Source organism: Balaenoptera acutorostrata, chromosome 12 (assembly GCF_949987535.1).
Source record: "Balaenoptera acutorostrata chromosome 12, mBalAcu1.1, whole genome shotgun sequence".
In the NCBI taxonomy this organism is placed as follows: domain Eukaryota; kingdom Metazoa; phylum Chordata; class Mammalia; order Artiodactyla; family Balaenopteridae; genus Balaenoptera; species Balaenoptera acutorostrata.
Window position 1 is genome coordinate 15,649,245 of NC_080075.1, and position 24,176 is coordinate 15,673,420.

A 24,176-nucleotide genomic window follows, 5' to 3' on the forward strand; every position below is an offset into this window, starting at 1 on the left:
GATTTAATTAGGGACTTCCCTGATGGTTCAGTGGTTAAGACTCCGTGCTTCCAACGCAGGGGGGCGCAGGTTCGATCCTTGGTCGGGGAACTAAGATCCCACATGCCACACGGTGTGGACAAAAAATTAAAAAAATTAAAAAAAAAAGATTTAATTAAAAATCCTGAACGAGAAGAGGAATTGGACTCAGGGGCAGAGAGGGGTTCAGAAGCGGGCATCGACCTTTCCCCAGATCACTGATTCTCTATCCATTCACAAATGCTTCCTGAGTACCTATTCTGTGCCAGGCATCATGACAGATGCTAGGTAAACAAATGTGAACAAAACAGTCGAGAGTCCTATCTTTGGGTTGGTTATACTCTGGAAGCGTGTACATTTGTTTTGTGTGGTTGGGCACAGCGTTCCGGGGAGAGGGTGGAGGGAATGACAGGGACCAGGCACATGGGCCACGGTGAGGGATCAGGGTAACAGTCTACACGCAGGGATACTTAGTTTTTAAGAGCTTGTTTCGAAGGCATAAAAATTCAAGTGGTAATAACACGTAATTCCATCCCCACCCTGGCCCAGTTACAGCTTATTTATACACATTTCCCTGACAGGCAGCTTTGACATGACTTACTGCATCTCTCCAAGTATGCAGGCTGTTTCCTCCATTTGCCCTTCTCCCAGGGCCAAACTCATCTTAAAATATTTTGCTCATGATTCCAAAAGGAATTCCATAATCAAGTGTTTTCATTTTTCTAATAAAAAAAGCCAGCGTCCAAACCTCCGACTACTTCCGGTAACCTGCTTCTCTGCTTACGCCTGCAGCCTACAGAATCCGGCATCTAATAAACTGGGATGGACTCTGGCCCCTCCTTCCCTTTTGCCTCTGATATGTGCTGAGGGCAGTGATTCTCAATTCTGGCTGCCCCTTAGAATCTTCCGGGGAGCTTAGAAAACTAAGATACCAGCCCCACCCCAGACCAGTTAAATCATATCCTTGAGAGGGCAGATGCTAAATTCTACAGGCTTATTACCTCCATTACCTTGGCAATGTGTCTATTTGATCTGGCACCTAGTAATTCCAGCCTTCATCACCTCTTAGTCTGCTAAATGAACAGTATTTTAATTGTTCTTTCCCTCTCTTCATCAAAGCAGTGCTAGTGGTGGTGGTGGTGATAGCAGCAAGCTAGCCAGCACTGAGTCTTATTCTGTGCAAGTTACAATTCTAAACTCATTACAATGCATGGCCTCATTTTCACACAACTCTGAGGTCAAGTCCTCTTCTAATTCCTGTTTTATAGATGAGGAAACCAAGGCAAAGAGAGATGAGGTAATTTCCTGCAGCTGCACAAGTAGGAAGAGGTGGGGCTGGGATTCAAGCCCACTTTATTAAACAACCTCCAACACACAGGCATCTCAGGTTTGGCTCCTACATACACATACACACGTGTATCTCAGAAGTTAGAATGAGAAGCTCTGACTTGAAAATGGAAAATGGTGGTCTTCTCCCAGTCTACAGAATTTCAAGTTAATGTTAAGGTTTTCTCCCATGAATGTTCTTTAAGTTTTTGAGGTCTGCTTCTGTTTATCTATATTAGAGTGCAGAGTATAATAATATACAACTTACTAGAAAAGTATCCATTTTGCTATCTACCATGTAATGTATCCACTGTTCCCGGTTTTCCACTCTCAGACAAAACATGAGCCCCTGCTCCACCACAGTCCTGAGATCATATCCGTATAATACACATCTGCAGTGGCTGTAGGTTTGCCTGGCAGTGGGAACTATGGGTAGAGAACCTTGCTAAGAGCTTAGGGATTTCATATATTTTCATGCCACTTACACTGAAATAATAAGTGAGGAGGAGTAGCTGATTTATTTAAGGAAAAGAATCCAGAAGGAAAATGGAAGCTTAGAGAGGGCAAAAAAACCCTGATAATGTCTATTAATACAGTCTCCCAGAGCCAATGAAAGAATTATAGGAAGCAGAGGGTTGAGAAAAAGTTGGGCAAATGACTAGACTAGGTATTAGATGGCAAATGCATCGGGGATGGAGGTGGAAGGTCTAGCTCTTGTGTGAAGTTGGGCAGTGAACATTAGAAGGGAAATAAGATGACGCATCACAGGAGGAGGAGGGCCATACACAACACAGGCTTTTTATTTCATTTTTCAGAGCTGGATTGCTCTGTGCAACGGGGAGGATGGGAAACTCAAAGAGTCCATGTGTTAACTTTAAAGAGAATTCACTTCCTCTAAATGTAAATGAAGATTTTAGAAGATACGTAGACAGTATGTGAAGGATACTGGCTGGGGGATGCCACAGGATGGGTGGGGTGCGAGCAAAGATTTGAAACAGTTAGAGACAGCTGTGCTGGGAGGGGACAAGCCAACTTTGTGGCACGGGGGTTGGGATGCCATGTCCCCCACAATGACTGACCACTAGAGGGCGCCTGCACCTCGCGCTCGGCCATTCCAAGCTGTCCTGGAATCTGGAGGGCCACAGGCCCTACGGGCTACTCAGGACTTGGTGACTGGCCGCAGACCTCTCAGGGCAGCCTGCACAGGACGGCTGGCCCTGCTGCTCACTGGTTTCTCCTAGAGATTGTGAAACAGCAATCCCCACCTGTCTCCCCAGTGGATGGCTGTGACAGTCACCTCAGAACTACACATGACATTGCTTTGTGAACTACCAAGGGCTCTGCCACTGTAAGCTGGTCTCATGATTCCTGGAAATCATACGGGCTCACCGTGCCATTATGTATCTCTCTATGTATACCTTCCTTCTCCTCAACTAGGCTCTAAGCTTTTAACGAAAAAGGACTATGAGGATATCTTACAATGTCCTGAATGATATGAAATACTACGCCTGGATTTGCTTGAAAACAACCCAGTGTGGGTGAAGGGAACCACTGAAATTTTCCCTAATAAAGTTTTAGAAGCATCATGTATGCCCAGGTCTCCCTGTCTGTAGAATGGATGAGTCACACCAGCTGGGGTTCCTTCTAACTGGACCCTCTGTGTTTCTGAGATCCACTGCACAGGGGACAACATCCGTTAGCTTGTGGGGCACGTGGGTTGCCCCAAGCTCTTAAGAAAGTCCAGGAAAAGGGGATGCAGGGTCCCAGCTGGGAACATCTCTTATCCTAACGATTTCAGTCTGTTGCAAGCCCAGAGGGGAGGAGACCTGTCAGATCCCATGGCCCCTCCTCCCAGGACGCTCCAGACCTTCCTTTGTGGCTGTGTTGCCTCGGACCTTGGCAGGAAGGCCTCAGTTTCCCCTCGGGATTTTTGTTTGCCTATGTTTTAATTTAATTCTTTTCTCTAACATCCTTTATAGAAGAGCCTCTTCAACTGTTGCCATGCAGCTCTGCAGGAGAATCGGGGCCTGCTGACCGAGCTCCAGCGGGAGAGAAAGGAGAGAATGGAGAACGTCACTGCTCAGGTGGAGGGGCGGCAGGGGAGGACCGGGGTCACCAGCCAGGGGCAGGGCTGGCATTTCCGATGGCACAACATCCCGGGTGGTATGAGCGCGTGCCGAGGTGGCAGTGATGGAGGCGTGCATGGGCAACACCCTAACTGCTGTGCCCCTGACCGTTCGGCTCACACACTTGGGGCAGTACTTGCTAGAACTGCGGGAAGGTGGAGGCAGGGACATGGGACAAGTCAGCGAGAGTGTCCCTTCCACGCTTTAAGGAGAAACAGACTTACCAAGTGTGCTGGGGACGGTGACCTGGTATCCTTGACCGTGGCACTGGTGGGGACATCGAGGAGGGGCCATTTCATCTGCAGGTACTGCACAGGGGACAGAAAACAATGCAGCTGGTGAGCGGGGGCCTCTCGTGCGTCCCAAGTGAGCAGGGAGGTGCTCTGCGGTGGGGGGACGACTGTGGCTTATTTTACCTGCACGCTCCTTACTGGGTCAATAGCCAGAGATCAGAAGAGTGTAGAGCATACATTGACAACCACTACTGCCACCAGCCCCTCCGTCATTCTGGGGTAAAAACATGACAGCACAACTGACCAAAGTATTCAAAGAACCTATTGGTGAGGGTCTTTAGTGGTGGGACAAGCAAGGCTCATCAAGGGACCCAGGGCTCCCAGATGGTGACCCTGCCTGTTCATTTCCATCTCTTACAGCATCACACACAACACTCCCCAGGAAATAAACAGCCTCTCCAGAACTATCTGGTGAATGAATGAATAAAAACCATCTGCCTGACACTTCCAGGGTCACGAGTAATATCTGTCCATATTCAAGGATGTGGATCTTTACTTCGTTGTAGTGTTTCTCGATCTTGAAAAGATTTTCCAGTACCCTACCCTCTCCCATGTATTACTGCAAAAAAACCAAACCGAACAATAAATCCCCAACACACACACACACATTGTCCTTAAACGAAAAGCCTCTCCTCAACCCCAGCATGGCAGAGTCTTGGGCAAGAGTCTGAGAGAGAATGGGTGGAGAGGTAGTGACAGGCTCTGGAGTTGAGTGTTCGTGGGTTCAGGTTCTCACTCTGCCGATTATGCTGTGTGACCCTGGATAAGTGTCTTAACAACTCTGAGCCTCAGTTTCTTCATCCATAAAGCAAGGCGATTATCATTAACTTTACACGTTGTTAGAAGGATTAGGGACAATGTCTAGTATTGAACACAGTGCTGTGCACGTGGAAGACATTTGATAAATGGCAGCTATTATTTTCATAAGCAAACCATTCGTCTTTGCCAGGAGCAAAATACACATGTTGTCTGAGTGTCAACACTGATATGGTGCTTCTGGGCAGCAGACCAGCCATGCAGCCTCTTTGTAGAATTCTTGAGGCCACTTTGAGAATTCGAGCTCTAATAGAATGTGGGGGCTCCAGGAAGAGTTTTCCCAAGGAGACGGAAAGAAGTCTTTGAATCATCCCTTGCTCTGGTCATTCAATTTCAGGGGAGGGGGATAAAAATCATGATTTGGCCTTGAGCTCTGAGCACAGGTCAGGAAAGGAGGATGGGCAGTGCCCCTTTGCTCTCCATCAACCACAAAAATTGACTGAGAGGGCAGGGGCTGGGCTTTCCAAAAGGTATCCACAGGCAGGAATAATAACCCAAGGACACATCTGCCAAGGGCCAGCGAGTGGCAGAGACAGCAGCTGGCATGGGCCAAGGATGCCTGGCCATGGGAGGTGGGAATGAATAAGGACAGTTCCACTCGGGACCCTCTGGTGCCCTGCCCCTCCCCCCACGTGAATGCCATCTCTATCCCTGTGCTTTGCTGATCCTATCTGCTTCCTTCCTTCACACCCTCACTCACCTATTTCCCTTCCCAGGAGCCTACACTTCCTAGATGAACTAACCGCGATTTAAATGCCTTTGGCAAGTTAATAGCACTGGACAAACATCGGTCTAGTGAGTTAAACTCATTTCCTCAGTGAACAACAACATTTGTGCTACGCTGGCAGTTTTCAAAGCAGACTTAACACACGTAAACTAGTTTAATCTCCGCAGCACCCCTGCTACGACAAGTCAGGTTGACTGTCCTAATTTTCAGACGAGCTAATGGAGGTAAATTCAGGGTAAGTGACTTGCCCACGTTATGAGGAGGTGGAGCTGAGGTCTCTTGACTTCAAATCCCACGCTCTTCACCACAACATGAGTCATAAAGCTTTTCCTAACACTGTCCTCTTGAACATTCCACTGCTCCCCACAGCCTTTGCTCTGATGGCCTTTTCTCTCTCCTTTTCCGTCTCGCACAGGGTTGGCCACCCAGAAGCTGAATGAATACATACACGGCCATGTTCTCCTGTAGGGACACTTGAGGTGGCTGGAGCTTACTTACCCTTGAGTGCTAACCATCACACTCTTCTCTCTACAACCCATATCAGGTGCTAAAGAGAAGTGTCCCAAATTTACCCCTCGCCACATGAAACACAAAAGAAGTGTTCCTAAAATCCATCAACTCTACCAGCATCTGAGTCCCTATTTAGAGTCACAAAGATCCACACTGAACACTTCTTCACTCTTGTTGCTTACCAGGAATGTTCTTAGACCATGTCAGGGTGGCCCAGAGAAATCGATCTGAATCCTGGTTTGGGACAGTGCTGCAGTTTTGGGTCTTTAAGAATACTATCCGCTGACCTTATGGGCTGTTAGACATAGCAGGCTTGCAGGGTGCTTGCACAGAGTTTCTCAGCCGCGGCACTATTGACATTTTGGGCTACAGAATTCTTTGTCGTGGGGCTGTCCTGTGCATTTTAGGATGTTTAGCAGCGTCCCTGCCAGTAGCTCCCACTCTCCGGTCCAGTTGTGATTAGCAAAAATGTCTCCAGACTTTGCTAAATATCTCCTGGAGGGGCAAAACTGCCCCCCAGTGAGAACCACTGCTCTAGTGGTTGAGGAGCTGGTACTCACTATACTATAAGATGCATGAGGGTCCGTATGCCTCGGTACTGGGGCGATCAATGTACAAACATACATATAAACACATACACACACGCATAATAAGGGTTTTTAGTAGTAGCTACTATTTATGATTGTCTATCATGTGCTTGGTGGTTATGTACCCCCCAAGACGTCTGGGCTTCTGATGGAAGGAAACCACAGTGGCCTCTTCTCCCCTTAGGGTCCACTCTTTTTTTAAAAATTGAAGTATAGTTGATTTACAATGTCAGTTTCTGGTGCACAGCAAAGTGATTTAGTTATACATATATATGTATATGTATATTCTTTTTCTTTATAGGTTATTACAAGATATTGAATATAGTTCCCTGTGCTATACTATAGTAGGACCTTGTTTATCTATTTTATATATGGTAGTTTGTATCTGCTAATCCCAAACTCTTAAGTTAGCCCTCTCCCACCCCATTTCCCCTTTGGTAACCATAAATCTGTTTTCTATGTCTGTGAGTCTGTTTCTGTTTTGTAAATAAGTTCACTTGTATCATATTTTAGATTTCCACATATAAGTGATATCATATGATATGTCTTTCTCTGTCTGACTTACTTCACTTAGTATGATAATTGCTAGGTCCATCCATGTTGCTGCAAATGGCATTATTTCATTCTTTTTTTTAATGGCTGAGTAACATTCCATTGTATATATGTACCACATCCTCTTTATCCATTCATCTGTCAATGTACCTTTAGGTTGCTTCCATGTCTTGGCTATTGTAAACAGTGCTGCTATGAACATAGGGGTGCATGTATCTTTTCAAATTACAGTTTTCTCCAGATACATGCCCAGGACTGGGATTGCTGGATCATATGGTAACTCTATTTTTAGTTTTTTTTTTTAAGGAACCTCCATACTGTTTCCCATAGTGGCTGCACCAATTTACATTTCTACCAACAGCGTAGGAGGGTTCCCTTTTCTCTACATAGGGGCCACTCTCACTCACTAATTTTAACTGAAACCTGGAGGCTTGGAGGGTGGGTGAAAATTTTGAGCCCCGTCCACTGCTGAAGTCTGGCTCCTTACAGATAAGACAGGCGTGGAGAGGTGGTTCTGGGAATAGTGTGTGTCTTCCCAGGACCCTTCCTGCTCCAGTCGATGACGAGGGCTGGGGGGTGTGTCTGTGTTCAGAGAGGGCTTCATTCCGAGTCGTAGGGAAGTGGAGGGCTGTCACTTCCCCCTTTCCACTTTTCTGCTTTTTTTTTAAGATTTTGAAACCAGTGGTGGGAGCAGGGGATGGGAGAAGACCTGTAAGAGTTGGAGTCCCTGCAGCTTAGTCATGGAAGGCCTCTGGATTGTAATTCTGAGGAAAGGGGCATTCTAAAGGGACAGCTGAGCTTCCCAGAACCATGAGTTGGGGCAGAAGGAGCCAGCAACACCGCTTATAACCCTTCCCAACCTCCTTCCCAGAAATCTGGAGGTGGCTCAGCCCAATGTTCAGCTGAAATAAATCTCTCTTGGCTGTAATTCTCATGTGCGGCCAGCCCCACAGGGCTAATCACTCATTGGTGGGGAACATGTTCCTGTGGATTAAGAGATGTGTGGCTAAGCCTAGATTCTCTGCACAGTAATGGCATGTGGGCAAATTAAAACTGCTGGTTTCTCCAAGCCCAGGCTAGGCTCCATCCAACTGGCCACAACTGGCTCCTGACCAGTCTATCATGGCCAGACTTCAGCACCTCCCTCCTGGGGGATGCTCACCGTGATGGACCGCATGGGACCCGTGTGGCATCAATGCGCTGACGGCCGAGCAACAGCAACAGCCACCACTTATGGGATAAGCGCTCTCTTCTGATTCTCAAAAAACAGAAAGAAAAAACTAAACCCAAATGGTGAGGACTGTTAACCCTCGATTTACAAATGCTACTGAACATGCTGCTGTGTGCGGTGACCCTCTGAGACAGGCCAGACAGGCAGTTTCCCAATCTTACTGAATCTGGGAAACTCTTTTTGTGGGACTGGAGCTCCGTGGAATGCATTTGGGGAAGTCCTTTTTTTTTTTCTTTTCTTTTTTGGCGACGCCGCGTGGCATGCGGGATCTTAGTTCCCCGACCAGGGATCGAACCCACGTCCCCTGCAATGGAAGCTCGGAGTCTTAACCACTGGACCACCAGGGAAGTTCCCCCCACTTTTTTTTATAGTTGATTTACAATGTCATGTTAGTTTCAGGTGTAGAGCACAGTGATTCAGTCATACATACGTATATATTGGGAAGTTCTGCTATTGTGGTTCACAGTTAAGTATAGTGAGGCTGTGGTTTAGAACCTGTCTTTTTACCTTGTTAAGGAAGGATGATTCTGTTCCTATTTTTAAATCGTTTTCCCTGGGACAGTTGCTGAATTCTCTCAGAATCCACCAAGATGGTGGTTTCTCTTATTTGACTCAGACATGAGATGGATACATAGTAACAGATTTTCTTACACTGAAGCACACTTGTATTCCCCAGGTAAACCCTATTCGGTCACGGTGGCTTGTTCGTTCTTGTATATATTGTGGAATGCTACACATGAGTGTTTTAAGATTCATACTTCTACATCCCGAAGAGTGAACAAGTTTTCTTTCTTTTTTTGGTGACGTCTTTATCAAATGTTGCTATCAGTGTTATTTTGGCTTTATCATGTATACGGGTGCTGCTTGCTGCTCTTTTTCTTAATGTTCTGGGTCTCTTTTGGGCCTCTTGGGCCCCCCTCCAGTACCCTCCTTGGGGATATCCCTTGGCTAGGTGGGCTGTTTCCGCTCAACTTGGGCCTAGGGAAGGGTCCCTCTGCAGCGTCTCTCACTGGAGAGCCAGAGCCCTCTTCTTGCAGGGAGGTGGGGCACTGGGCCCACAGAATCTCGCTTAGCTCGGAGACTGTGCAGCAGATTAATTGCAGCTGTGCCCTGGAATTTCCCCAACATACAAATCTTCATGATGTAAAACAGCTGGGAGGAAATCCCAGCATGCCCTGTCCAGAGGCAGAACTGCCAATGAGCTCTGGAGATTAACCCTCCGCCTCCCAGAAGGTAGGAACGGCCCCTCTCCCAGCCAGGCCCCCCAGTTCCAAGCTTGCTTTGCTGGAGACAGGAGTCTCCAGGACTCTTGGGAACGCCCACATTCTCCCCACTCACAGGTTCTCACAGAAAACCCTTTAAGCAGGGCTCGGGCAAGAGAGGAAGCAAAGCCTCATGTTACAGACTCAAATCGCAGTGTTCCCGGAGGGGGGTGCCCTACAGCTGGAAGTCAGGAAGCAAGTCAGCTCCAAAAGATGCCCAGGTGAGAAGACCCCACTCCACAGAATCCCTTCTGCTTCTCCTTGGTGGGAGGGACAGGCCTGGTGCACACAGAGGGGGCCCCTTTCTCTACCTTTCCTGTCTCGTGGTTTCTGTGCTTCAGAGCAGAAGCTTACCAGTTTAGGTGACCAGTCTTTCCCGCCTCTCTGGTCCCCAGTGGTGAATGGAGATTCTGGGACCCCATGAATAGAGAAAAGGCCTTCCCAGGATTCCCTCCCAGGAGGTCATGTGGTGCGGCAGCCACCCAGGGGCACAGGCTAGAAACCCAGCCCCACAGGCAGATGGCCGTCCACCCCACAGCGACGAGGACATCATGCGAAATGCTCTCCACTTCCTTTTAAAGATGATCTTTAACATCAAGAATCGTATCATAAATGAAGAATGTGAACAATCTATCAGTTTTTCCTTACTTTCCATTCTGCCACAATCGGGGATGAAATTGTTCTTCGGGACAATTGCAGTGGTTTCCCAGACCCTACAAGAGTTCAGACTTCTAAAAACCAACCTAGGGACTTCCCTAGTGGTGCAGTGGTTAAGAATCCGCCTGCCAGTGCAGGGGACACGGGTTCGAGCCCTGGTCCGGGAAGATCCCACATGCCACGAAGCAACTAAGCCCGTGCGCCACGACTACTGAGCCTGCGCTCTTGAGCCTGCGAGCCACAACTACTGAGCCCATGTTTCACAATTACTGAAGCCCATGCACCTAGAGCCCACGCACCGCAACGAAGAGCAGCCCCCGCTCGCTGCAACTAGAGAAAGCCTGCGCGCAGCAACGAAGACCAACGCAGCCAGAGATAAATAAATAAACAAACAAATAAATAAAACAGTTGATTTGACTGACATTCAACTAAATTTAAAAAAATAATAAATAAAAAATAAATAAATAAATAAAAACCAACCTACCAGATCTCTTCCCTGCTGAAAATCCTTTCCTGGGTGGTTGCTGGGTCAGGGGATACTCACCAGCAATCTAGGGCCAACCTATCCTCTGGCTCCAACCCTCACCATCACCACACCCCCTCACACCAGCTGCACTAAAGTTCTTTTCTTTTCTTTTCTCTTTTTAAATAAATAAATTAATTTTTGGCTGCATTGGGTCTTCGCTGCGGTGCGCGGGCTTTTCATTGCAGTGGCTTCTCTTGTTGCAGAGCACAGGCTCTAGGCGCACGGGCTCCAGCAGTTGTGGCTCGTGGGCTCTAGAATGCAGGCTCAGTAGCTGTGGTGCATGGGCTTAGTTGCTCCGTGGCATGTGGGACCTTCCCGACCAGGGCTCGAACCCGTGTCCCCTGCACTGGCAGGCGGATTTTTAACCACTGCGCCACCAGGGGAGTCCCTGCACTAAAGTTCTTAACGCACTCTGACTGTGCCGTATTGCTCGACTGGTTCTTGGCCTGGTGTATCCTTTACTCGTGGGAAACTCTATCCCCTCCTTTAAAACCTGGCACCAAGGTCACCTTCCCTGACAAGGCTTCTCCAGCGGCACACAATGGCCAGTCACACTCACCTCTGGGCCCCAGCTGTGCTTGGTGTTCCCATGGCACTCAGTATGCTGCTGTTGTTACCCGTTTGCAAATTCTACCTGTCTTTTGAACCGTCAGTTCCTCAACGGTCACGTCCGCATCCTCAATTCCTTGCCCAGAAGCCAACATTCATGATGCCTCCAGACCCTGTCCCACCTTGAGCTTAAGCACGTTACCAATCTCATAAGCCCCAGTTTCCACATCTGTAACATGGGTCATCCAGCCTCTTCCCGAATCCTTTAGAGACATGAGACACACATAATGGAGCCCCTTTCACTCTTAAGCGATTGGTCCTCACTTCAGTTGGCTTAGTATTGCCGAGAATTTGTAAATGCAGCCTGGAGGCTGTGATACCCAACCCTGCCTGTTCCTGGAGGCTTCTTAAAGTCCTCTATCTTCTATAAAAATGGACATGTTGATGTAAATTTGAAAACGTACCAACACTGAGTAATGAACTCATTAGTGAGGAGACAGAACAGCTTTCCCAAGTGGGAACAACGTTTAGTTTTCAGAAGTCGCTGAGGAAGACAAAATGAAAGTATTAGAAGAACTGGTTCCCAAACACGATGGATTAGACACAACTCCAGGAGCAAAAGCATAAAAAACAAGGTTTACACCCTTATCCCTTATTACCTTTTTCTAAAGATGAGTAGTTTCTGCATTTGCTTAGTTTTATGAATGGCACTAACCCCCAAGTACAATCACCTTCTTTGTTTTGCTCAAGTGTAGAAGGCTGGGTTCCTTTTTCTTCTTCTTTTTAAAAATAATTATTTATTTATTTATTGGCTGTGCCGGGTCTTAGTTGCAGCATGTGAGATCTAGTTCCCTGACCAGGCATTGAAGCCGGGCCCCCTGCATTGGGAGCACGGAGTCTTAACCACTGGGCCACCACGGAAGTTCCCTGGGTTCCTTCTTGAGGTTTTGTTGATAGGTGAGTTGTTACAAATAAATCCAATTAATAAATCCACAAAGCCCTATAATAAGTGACTATTCAACTTAATACAACAGACACAGTTTTCCTTGGAAAAGTTATTTAGAACCACAGTTTGGTAGTGTTTTAAACCAATGAAGTGACTTTTGTCTGTCTAGCACCTGTCACAGCAACTTAGTCAACAAATATTTTTGGAGCCCCTCTGTGTACTGGCAGCAGAGGGTCTCCAAGATTATTCCATGACTGAAGAGTAAACTCAAAAATAAGACTGGGCTGGGGACTTCCCTGGTGGTCCAGTGGTTAAGACTCCGCGCTTCCACTGCAGGGGGCGCGGGTTCCATCCCTGGTCCGGGAACTAAGATCCCACATGCTGTGTGGCACAGCCAAAAGAAAGAAAAAAAAAAGAGTGGGATGGCTGGGTTTCAGTTTCCCCATAAACACCCATTTCCTCCCCTTCCCCCCCAATAATTCCCCTTCTTTCCTGGATGGCCTCAAACGACTCTCTTCCCCTCCCAATTCAGAGAATCTGGCCATTTTGCCTACCACATTTGATGAAAGGGTTATTTTTAAAATTGGCTCCCCCGCCAGAGGCCAATTTCTAGTGGTGGAAGACAGAGCACAGAGGTGACACAGCAGGTTCCAGGCTCTTCCTAACTTCTCTGGACTAGATCATCTCACCTTTAAAATGGGGCTATTTTACTTCATCAGCCTGAGGGCCGGGACCTGGATCAGCCAGCCTCCTATGGAAGAAAAATCAAATGCAGCTGTTTGTCTAAAGCACAGTGGATGCCTGGGAGTGGATCCTGGGTTGAGGTGCTCCCTGGATACAGAACCAGGAGTCCTAGCTGATCCCCACTTCCGAGCTGTGGACCTGAGGACGTGACCTGACCTTTCAGAGCCTCTGCTTTCTCACCTGTAACATGGGAATAAAGGGTTTTTTATTTAGAGGGGTGATCCCTCGGAGAGGACCAAGAGCTGGGCACGTGGTAAGCTCTTGGGAAATGTGTGTTTAGTCACTAAAACTTAGTTATTCTTGCTCAGTGAGCATTACCTGCACTTCTCCCAGGGACAGCTCATTAACAGGCTTTGGCTCCTCACTCATCTCTGGGTGCATCGTGGAGAGAGGTCCTGTGTGGGTAAATGTTTAACAGCTGGCTCTCTAAGCAAAAACAAAAAGATAAGCCCTGCTTTGCAGCATTTGCTGGGATTCACGGTGTAAATATTCCCACCGTGGCTGATTGCAAGCTCCTGCAGTGAGTCGCCGATGGCAACGTTGGGAAGACATGCTTGTAACTGGCTGGGGCAACACCAGTGAGTGTAGGCGGGAGCTGAGGGGGTCTCAGGTCTGCCCCGACTTGCTGGGACTGTTGGCTGTGTTCACAGATGGCTGGAGGCTGACACGTGTGGTCTTGAGGGAGAGCTAGACACTTGGCCGAGCGTGTCTTCCTGGCCACTGTGTGCTTTCAGAAGGAGCAGGGGACCTCTGTCCCCAGAGCTCTGGGTACAGCCGCTCTGTGGTAAAGGGACTTCTGGGGCAGAGACCTGGGCTTTCCAGAAAAGTCAAAGTTAAACAAACTGCTTTTGGGTCCTCATTTTCCGAGCCTGGAGCTACAGGCCTCCTGAGTCCTATGTAGCCTCTTGCAGTGGCTTTGAACTTGGGTCTGCTGGGCCCAGGTAGTTTCTGTGCTCACTGCCTGACAATGGACACACCACAGAGAAGCTTATTCACGGGAACTGGCCTTGGATGCCGGGCCCTCCTTCCCTGGGCGGACCCCTGCCTGACCAGTCCTCCTCTCCCCTCTGGCTCCGGCCTTGTCGTGGCCTCATCTGGCGTATACTGACGGTACACCCCTGCTATCACGTACGATCACCTGTCCTGGTCCCGCTGTGGCCTCTGCCCTTGCACCACGTGTGCACCTAGAGCTGACCCCACACCACTACACAGGGAGCTGCCTCATCTGCTAACGGCCTCACAGTAAGCGCAGCATGGAGGTACCATAATCTACTAAGCAGTCCCATAACCGTAGACATACAGGTGCTTCCCAATCGTTTGTCGCCATGAATAGCCTCATCACTTTGCTCACGTCTGAGTATAATTGTAGGACCCATCTCCAGTTGTGAGGGGACCGCTAGGTCAAAGGTATGTACACTTAGCTTTCTGAGAAGTATTACCGAAGACCTCCCAGTCTACACTGCTCGCTACCAGCAACACACGAGAGCGCTCATCTCCCCAAGCCCTTGCCCACGCAGTGTTATTCAATGTAACCTTCTTTACCAGATGGGCAGGTGAAAAACCGTAGCTCACTGTAGTTTCAATTCACATTTCTCTTGTTGTAAGTGAGGCTGGGAATTGTCACAAGTACAGGTACTGGGTTGAAGGACAGAAAAAAGATGTGTAGCCAAAAGGGCTTACAGTCTATGGGGGCAGCAGGGAAAAGGTGAGTGAGTGAGAGGGGTCACTGGGGTTCCTCATAATTACAGAGGACTGTGCAGCCTCTACTGCATTTGACCTTCACTCGGGAAGAAAAAGGGCAGGTGTGATAGGAGCCGAGGGCACGGTCTCTGGGGCATGGACGAGAGCGGAGGGAGAGGGGAGCCCAGGAAGTCACTGCTGCTTCCACTTCCCACCACCGTCCCACCCGTCTCTGTGACTGCAAGGCCCTTGATGACTCGAGAAAGAAAATAAAGGCAACTGGCCTTTTACCTGCCAAATCCTATAGGCATCTCTGGGGAAACACATTTCCTGCCCGGAAGCCCTCTCCCGCCTTGGCTCCTGTGGTCCCAGGTTCTGTGTGGCCTCTGGTTGGTCTGCATTTATTGACCTGCATAAATGTCTCGGACCAACTCTTCAGTGAGAAAAGCCAGTTACGGCGGAACCCGGAAGGACAGTCACCAAGATGTTCTCACTGGGTTTTAGCATTTGGGGCAATTCTCTTACTTTCTTCTTTGCGCTTTTCTTATTCATTTGAAATTTTTACAATGACTGTATAGCGTACTATTGCAACAGTAAGCAAAGCTATTAAAATAACAGCAACCCTAGGTTAATTATTTTCATACCCCCAACCTGTGCCTTCAGTTTTCCCAAGTAGAAACCTCAAAATCTACCACCTTAATGTCTTCAGCTGCCTCCCCTACCTCCTGTTGGCCACCAAGTTCCATGGATCCTGGGCATCTTTCTAGATTCTAGGGATTCAGGTCCTCGCTATTCACAGCTGGGCCACTGCAGCACCTGCAGCTGGTCTCCTGGCTCCTGTTCAGTGTCTGCTCCACACCATCCCGGAGGCACTTGGGGGGAGCAACCCAGTTCGAAGGGGGTGGGGGTGGGCTGCAGGTCATTTGGCCTCAGATTGACAAAACGTCTGTTGTCCATATCAAAGAACAGCGTGGTGAATGGAGATTAAGGGGTCCCAATCCTCTTCCACAGTGTCACCACTGCTTCTGTCTCTCTCCCCATCTCTTCCCGTCCACCCTTTACTGGCTCCCAGAAACATCTTTCTAAAACATAAAACTACCCTATTTAAAGCTATCAGGTGGCTTCCCATTCTTACAGAACTGCCTACTTAGACTTATAAAACTGACCAAGAGGCAGTGAAAGCTCTGTACAGAACACTCCATAAATGTTTAATGGGTACCTCCTCTATCAGGTGGCGGTTTATGTGCATGATATGCCACAGGGGAGATTTTTTAAAAGCCATATAAACAACTAGAATATAAGTCAGCAGATGACAGGTTCAGAGAAGAGAGGGATTGCAGTGGGCAGGATTCTCACGGAAAGACCGGAAGACTTCACAAAGGAGGTGGCATCTGAGCTGGGTCACACAGAGAGAATACACTTCTGTAGTCATTTATTTTCTAAAAAAAAAAAATTAATTAATTAATTAATTATGGCTACGCTCGGTCTTAGTTACAGCATGCAGACTTCTTAGTTGCGGCATGCAAACTCTTAGTTGTGGCATGTGGGATCTAGTTTCCCGATCAGGGATCGAACCCGGGCCCCCTGCACTGAGAATGCAGAGTCTTACCCACTGGACCACCATAAGTGGGCACAGGGAAGTGCCTGTAGTCACTTACTTTTGAAAGCACTTTAATTACCTCATTTGATCTTACTGACTCCTAAATATGGATAAAGCAGATATTATCATGCTCATTTTAAAGATGGGGAAACTGAGCCTGCTGGAAGCTCTTGGATTTACACAAGGGTCATGAACTAGTTGATGGTCCAGTTGGCACGGGAATATGAGGCTTTGGACTTTCATGGTATGACTCAGAGGGTACGAGGGCATGCTCTCTGTCTTCTAGAAGCTTCAATTTCATCCTGGAATCTTGGGATAGCAAATACCGGGCATGGGTGCTGCCACACTCCCCTGGTGGACCCATGGCAGACATTGCTAATAGATCATGGGACTTCTCCCAATTAACGTTGGGTTAAGACCTCAGAATTCTCAACCCAGTACACCAGGCAGCCACTAATAGTTGGTTAAAATTGATCTGTGAGGTGTAGGCTATTTACTCTGATTTAAGCCTGAAGTAGATACAGATATTCCGGCTGGCGAAAGGGAGAGGTGAGACCAGGCCTCAGGAACATTTCCCTCCTGGCTGGCACGTGAGGAACTAAGTTCCTAGACAGAGGGGAAGGAGCCATGGAGAATGTGACTGGATAGCAAAACCTGTAATGACTGCAAAGCCCATTGACCAAAAGCAGGCCTGGGAATTCTGAAGTTTATGGATTTCCCCTGTGGGAGGAGAAGCTGGAAGGCATCCCAGGTATTGAGGAGAAAGGAAGCAGGATCTGTGGATAATCAATGGGGAACAGGAAGCACTTATCTGGGGCCAGTAAAGCACACAATACAAAAGAACAGCCAGGAGGCCTGGAGCTGCCTCCCAGTGCATGGAGCTCCGAGGGCCTCTCTCCAGAAGCCTTCTCCGTGGCTCCCGCAGGCCCAGCAGTGGCCAAAGTCAACAACTCCTGGGCACCAGGAAATGGGAAATGTCTGAGGAGGTCCCTCAATAGGTGGGCAGTTCTGGGAGAGCTCTTGGACCCCACCGGCGAGACAGGATGCTGAGAATAAGGCCACACTAGCCATCTCTACACAGGGCTGTCACTCCTGATAACGGAGCCCAAAGTCCAGGTTCCTGCATCCGATGCTGCTGTGTATGCAAATTTGTGTGCACGAGTGGGTTAGTCACGCAGGGGGAACCAAAAAGGATTCTACATTCATATGGAAGCGAGGCTGCAGGAAATTAGGATAGGATAGTGGAAGGGCTAAGAAAGTAATGTTTATGGTGGGTACATTGTATGTTGATACTTTATATGCATTATCACACCAAGCTCATGCCTCCTCCGCCTCACTTCATTTTAAAAATTTATTTATTTAATTTTTAAATTTATTTTTTATTTTTTTCTTTTTGGCCACTCCATGTGGCATGCAGGATCTTACTTCCCTGACCAGGGATCGAACCTGTGCCCCCTGCAGTGGAAGTGTGGAGTTTTAACCACTGGACCACCAGGGAAGTCCCCTCCTCACTTCATGAAAGGGTACTGCACCTCACTCCCAATTCCCATCTCAATTCTATTAAATAACATCTCCTATTTTTAGTATTAAAATGAATACTTTAGTAGGCATTAGCATATAATATATGTGTGTGTGTACATATATATATGGAAAACTGCTTTCTTGGACACTGTTGCTTTCAATAAAGTTCCATTTTAAAAAGTAGAAATAAAGTGAGTCAATTCAAAGAAAAATGTTAAGTAGATGCCATAGGTGCTATGTGGCAAAGATTATGTACATAAGGGACATTTGAGGAACACTGTTGTAGACTCACGTGTTTAGTATGGTCATCCAGAGGCTACAGCAAATTACAGGCGGCATCCCTAGGAACTGGGAGAGGTCTGCGGACATAACCCCAAAGTCAGCATGTCCCAAGACACACCACTATTTTCTTCCCAAATGCTTCTCACCCAGACCCACCATCCTCTTGTGCACTCCCAGGTCAAAACCTCAGAAATCTTTCCCTCCACCCTCTCCCTCACCGCTGGCTAAGTCCTGTCCATGGGCTGCCCCGGTATTTTTTTCATCTCTACCACCCCTGACCTTGCAATGGCTTCCTAGTTCCTCCTGCAAGTCATGCACACATCCTGCTGCCCCACTGACTTCCCTGCTCATAGCCAGGCTCGCGGATCCCCCCTCATCTCCCCTGGAGCTTCTTGGGCTCAGGAACCACTTACTCGTGCCTTGGGTTGCCACAGCCCTTGGCATAGCACATCATCTGAGAGCTGCTTGATGACTATGGCAGGGTGTTTCAGAGTCAACAGAATCAGAGACACAAGTGCTTCTACCCTCTAGCTGTTGCTTCCCAGCCAGTTCTAGGTGGAAATGCATCTAAAGGTCAAAGGCAATCAGTGGCTATGCTCCTGCATTCGTTACCAGAGACCCTACCCTTGCTGGCCTAGGGCAAGAGCAGTGATAACCACAGCCTTCTGGGCAGGCAGTGGATAGAGCCAGTGGGACCATCTACTGGTAGTGGGTGGTCTAACAGCCGATAAAGACTCCATTTGCTTAATACAATAAGACTGATCAAATAAAAAAAATTCACTGATATCATATCTGCTTCCAACTATTTTAACATTTCACCATATAGTTTATATATTGATCACAAAAAATAACGTGGTGTATCTTCTGTAGGGCTGGTGGTGGGGGATGATGACACCAGGCTTGTGCTGCTCAGCACTGCTGTGGAACACAGCATTTCTGGAATTCATGTTCTGTCTGATATTACCATTTAGGTAAGCAGGTAAGTAGGTGCAAAAGCCAAGGATAGCAAACTGTCTGCATAGAAGAGTAAACAGATGTCTTTAAAGATAACATTTACTGGGACTTCCCTGGTGGCACAGTGGTTAAAAATCCGCCTGCCAATGCAGGCAGGGGACACGGGTTCGAGCCCTGGTCCGGGAAGATCCCACATGCCGCGGAGCAACTAAGCCCGTGCGCCACAACTACTGAGCCTGCACTCTAGAGCCCACGAGCCACAACTACTGAGCCCACGCGCCTTGAAGCCATGCTCTGCAACAAGAGAAGCCACTGCAATAACCCCGCGCACTGCAACGAAGAGTAGCCCCTGCTCGCCGCAACTAGAGAAAGCCCGTTCGCAGCAACGAGGACCCAAGGCAGCCAAAAATAAATAAATAAATAAATTTAATAATAAAAAAATAACATTTACTGATCAGTTACCTTGTATCAAGCACTGTACCAAACTATTGTATTTCCATGTGTTATTTCATTTAACCCTCATAGCCTTAAAAAAAAATTTTTTTTTTCTGCGCCATGTGGCATGCGGGATCTTAGTTCCCCGACCAGGGATCGAACCCATGCCCCTTGCAATGGAAGCACGGAGTCTTAATTGCTAGACTGCCAGGGAAGTCCCGTAGCCTTATAAATTGATGCTATTACTGTCCCCATTTAACAGAGGAATAGAACAGAGAGGTTAAGTAACTTGCCCAAGCCCTGTTCATCCCAAAGGTCACACTCTTAATCCCTTCATTATACTAGTGTTGGAAGAGAAATAAACCACACCTCTCCTCCAGTCCATCCTGGCATTTCTCAGATAAGGGCACTCAGGCCCCTGGCAGAGCTGGAATTAGAACAACCTAGGCATCCTGGCCCCCAGTTGCAGAAGAGCTAGTGTGGATCAGGTTATTTTTTTCAACCAACATATAACTTATAGGGGAAAATATAAAAATAATTGGAAGGGGATGAAATATTGCTCTAAACAAAGCAATATTATGAATGCCAACAGCAGAAGTCATATAACACACAACAAAGGAATGATTGTATTATTCAAGATTTTGTTTTGGAGAATCCAGAAGAGTTTTTGAGTGTGGCCATAGCTCCACACTGCCCCCTGGTGGTTCCCATGCACACACTGGGAGCAGGCCAGGCCAAGGACTAGCCTGAACAAAGACTTTGGATCAGGATACATGCCATGTGTACTGAAAACCACATCAGGGAAAGGCCTCAGAAATCCCAGAGGCAGTAAAGATCCTTTGGTCTGGGTACTTACCCAAACAGTTAAGGGAAATCTCTGGGCTCCACTTCCATTTGTATGCAGAATTTGAGGTAAAGAAGTTATGAACTTAGTAATGAGTTAAATACTTTCAGTCTGTCATATTGGCTAAGGCTTTCCCCTTCTTTAGTTACCATGGGCACTTTTTCATACCCTGTTGGTGGGAAAGTAAATTAGTAAAGCTTTCTTGTGCAATTTGCAGGTAGGTATCAAGTCTTCCAAAGGCTTACCACCCCTAGGAATGTATCCTAAGGAAATAATTAAGGATGTGAGCAAAATATAGCTCAAGAATGCTCACTGAAGAGCTGTTTATTATAGCTGAAAGCTATTCAGTACCTTATGCTACAAATATGATATCCTAACTTATGAAGTAGGTGAATATTTATAGACGTGGAAAAGTGTGTATACTGCTAAAATGAAAAAGCAAGATACCAAACATGTATAGCATCCCACTTTTGAAAAAATGTCTTCATATATATATATTTTTTAATTAATTAACTATTTTTTTTTTTTTTTTTTTTTTGGCTGTGTTGGGTCTTCGTTTCTGTGTGAGGGCTTTCTCTAGTTGCAGCAAACGGGGGCCACTCTTCATCGCGGTGCGCGGGCCTCTCACTATCGCGGCCTCTCTTGTTGTGGAGCACAGGCTCCAGCCGCGCAGGCTCAGTAGTTGTGGCTCACGGACCTAGCTGCTCCGCGGCATGTGGGATCTTCCCAGACCAGGGCTCGAACCCGTGTCCCCGGAATTAGCAGGCAGATTCTCAACCACTGCGCCACCAGGGAAGCCCTTCATATATGTTTAGAAGAGAGGTCTGGAAGGATACACATCAGGAGGTGAGCTGAACTTATCTCTGGATGACAAGATTATGGGTGTTTTAATTTTCTTCTTTTGGCTACACATATATTGCTTTTAAAGTATAGAAACAAATATAGGCAATGGGAATCGCTTTTTAATTAGAAGTTTTAAAGACAGATAAAACTGATTGTGGGAAAAAAAAAATCAGTAAAGTCTATATTCAAATCTCCAGTCTCTCATTTCTGAATTTCTAAGGGCTATTTTTCCTCGAGTGGTGTGTCCTGCCCCTGACAACTCTCCCCCACCGTCGCCACTAGGGCCTGAAAAGGGGTGATATCAGCCCCTCGAGAATCTCTACTTGTCTCTGGGCAAGATGCGCTGGGCCAGCAGTGACCACCAGCTGCACTCAGCCCCACTCCACAGGCAGTGCCCTTTGACACGCTACTCCAGCTGTTTTCCTTCCCCAACTGAACACAGATGGGTGCCCCAAAGGGGGCAAGTTTGGGTACCATTTCGACCAGAGGGGAAGGGCTGTGGCGATAACCCAGTCTACAGGAGCTCAGACCTCCCTGGGACCTGCCTGGAGGAGCTTGAAAACATTGACTCCTGTCTCCCCTCCCTATCATGTTCTAGGGTAGGACTAGAGTATCCTTATTTCTTTTTTAAAGCTCCCCAGGTGATGCTAAAGTGCGCTCAAGAGTTTTCTTCAGCTGCTAACAACCCCTTCCCCCTAAGAACTTTCCGCAGTTTCTACCCACTGGGCTTCTCGTTCAAAGATGACCTCCGTGGATCTGATCCTGTCCCTTTGACACTCTTCTTATCCCCCAGAGCAAGCATTCACCCACTTACCCTTTAAACATTTTTAAGTGTTTCTTATTGTATGCCAGGTCCCATGTCTCGCCCCTGCCTAAATGCTTACTCAGAACACTCTCTTTATTACAGAGAAACCATTATATGGATAAAGTTCAAAGTGGAAGTGTCTGGGAAATATGGAGAATCCACAACCTGAAAGCATCCTTTGCAGAGTCTCACAAATTAACCATCAGGAGGTTAGAAAGGAAATGCCTGCACCGTGATTCCTGCTAATGTCACTGGGCAAATTCACCATCACAACCAGTATCCCTTTAACATTCCTACTGGCGTCAGCACAAGACATGCCTTATTTCTGGGTTGGGAGAGGGGCCGCAGCGCATTCCCCGACCTCTCCAACCAAATCGAAGGCTTGGTCTTTATGGAATTTCAAGCATCTGGGCTAGGCTAGTTAGGTTGGGGAAGGGGGATACATTTCAGAGCACGGAAGTCCTAAAAATATTTCTTGAATCTCATGTCATTTCCCAAGTGACCCAGGAGCACACCTACTCTAGGCATAGCCTGGGCATGAGGTTGCTTGCGGAACTGAACTTTCATAGGCAGCTGTTTGGGGAGCGGGGCTGGGAGGTGATCAGGCCTTGTTCAGGGCCCGCATCTGACGAGCCCAAGATTCCACATTTCTGCCACTTCCTTCCTGAGGCCCTGGTTCCCATCCACTGACTCTGAAAGGCGATCCCTGAAATGAGTGACAATTCCATCTCCATGTCCCGGGATCCGTGATGCACACAGAGCCAGACTGGCTAAGTGCGGCTCATCTGAACGCTTTTGGTAAGTCACCGGCCAAATTCTCTATTTGATCCACCTTTATTTTCTATGTTACATTCGTAGATGTCCCACGCTACTTATTAATTCCTTGAGGCCAGGGATACTCAAATACATGCTGAATTAAACTCAAAGTCATGGTTTGAATGGGTCATTAATTTCTTCCTTCTCAATTTCCATTTTCCTCCCCAAAGAAGGAAAATCAGAGCAGTTGGCCAGCGTCCCACGATTGGGTGGGCCCCTGTGCTGCTGCCATCTCTCCCTTATATTATAGTCTTTGGGGGAATTCCCTGGCAGTCCAGTGGTTAGGACTTGGCGCTTTCACTGCCATGGGCCCAGGTTCAATCCCTGGTTGGGGAACTAAGATCCCACAAGCCGTGGGACGTGGCCAAAAAAGAAAAAATTGTATATATATAATAGGCTTTTTATAAAAACCCCAAAACACCCCACGTTGTCCCTTCCACTCCCAATGCCTCATCCCACTGCCATCTGGCTTCCATGTCACTGACACTGTTCCTGGAAGGTTACTGCTGACCCTCTAACTACAAATTCAATGTCATCTTCCAGCTCTCCTCCCGAAGAAGGCCCTCAGCTTCTGGGACCCGCCTTTCGGCTGGTTCTCCACTTCCCCTCCCACTACTCCTTGGTGTCGGGTCTACCCCTCGAAGGCTGTGTTCTCAGTCCTCCTCCCTGCGTAAGCCCGTCCACCCCGGTCAGGACCCAGTGGTGGGCACGTCCTGTGGCTGCCGTAACCTCACTTCTCATTCCCAACAGCTTCGTCTGCACCTCGACACAGGCAGCTCGATCCCACACAGACTCAGCGAAACCCAGCCCTGATCCAGTGTCCTAACGTCCTACAAACCAGAGCTCTTTTTAAAGCAAAGGGGAACATTTTAACAGTTACACCAGGTGTGATGGTTAGTTTAGAGGTCAACTTGACCGGACCACGGAGTGCCCAGATATTCGGTCAGCATTATCCTGTGCGTTTCTGTGAGGGTGTTTTGGGGTGAGATGATTACATTTGAATCGGTAGATTGAGTGAAGCAGATCACCCTCTGTAAGGTAGGTGGGCCTCCGTCCAATCAGTTAAAGGCTTGAGTAGAACAAAAAGGCTGACCTTCTCCTGAAGGAGAGAGAATGTTTCCTCCCTGATGACCTTTGAACTGGGACATCAGCTTTTTTTTTTCTGCCTTTGTACTCAAACAGAAACATCAGCTCTACCTGGGCCTTGAGCCTGTCAGCCTTCAGATGGAAACTACATCATTGGCACTCCTGGTTCTCAGGTCTTTGGTCTCAGACTGAAATTAAACCATCGACTCTCCTAGGTCTCCAGTCTGTTGATTCACCCTGCAGTGACACACACACACACACACACACACACACACACACACACACACACACACACCCTATTGGTTCTGTTTCTCTGGAGAACCCTAACACATCAGACAACAGATATGAACCAGGACGCAAGGTCACTGACTACTTTACAAACCTGGGGACAGTCTTTTCTCCTTCCCTCATCCTTACATCTGATGGAGGACCAAGTCCTG

At 47.7% G+C, this 24,176-nt stretch overlaps 1 protein-coding gene across 1 annotated transcript in view; it reads right to left on the reverse strand.

Moving 5' to 3' along the window:
- Positions 1-24,176, reverse strand: part of TCF7L1 (transcription factor 7 like 1) — a 160,003-nt gene that overhangs the window by 21,746 nt on the left and 114,081 nt on the right. Inside the window, exon 4 of the mRNA XM_057558490.1 lies at positions 3,695-3,778. Within this exon, the coding sequence (XP_057414473.1) occupies positions 3,695-3,778 (84 nt within the window). The remainder of the gene's footprint in view (positions 1-3,694; positions 3,779-24,176) is intronic.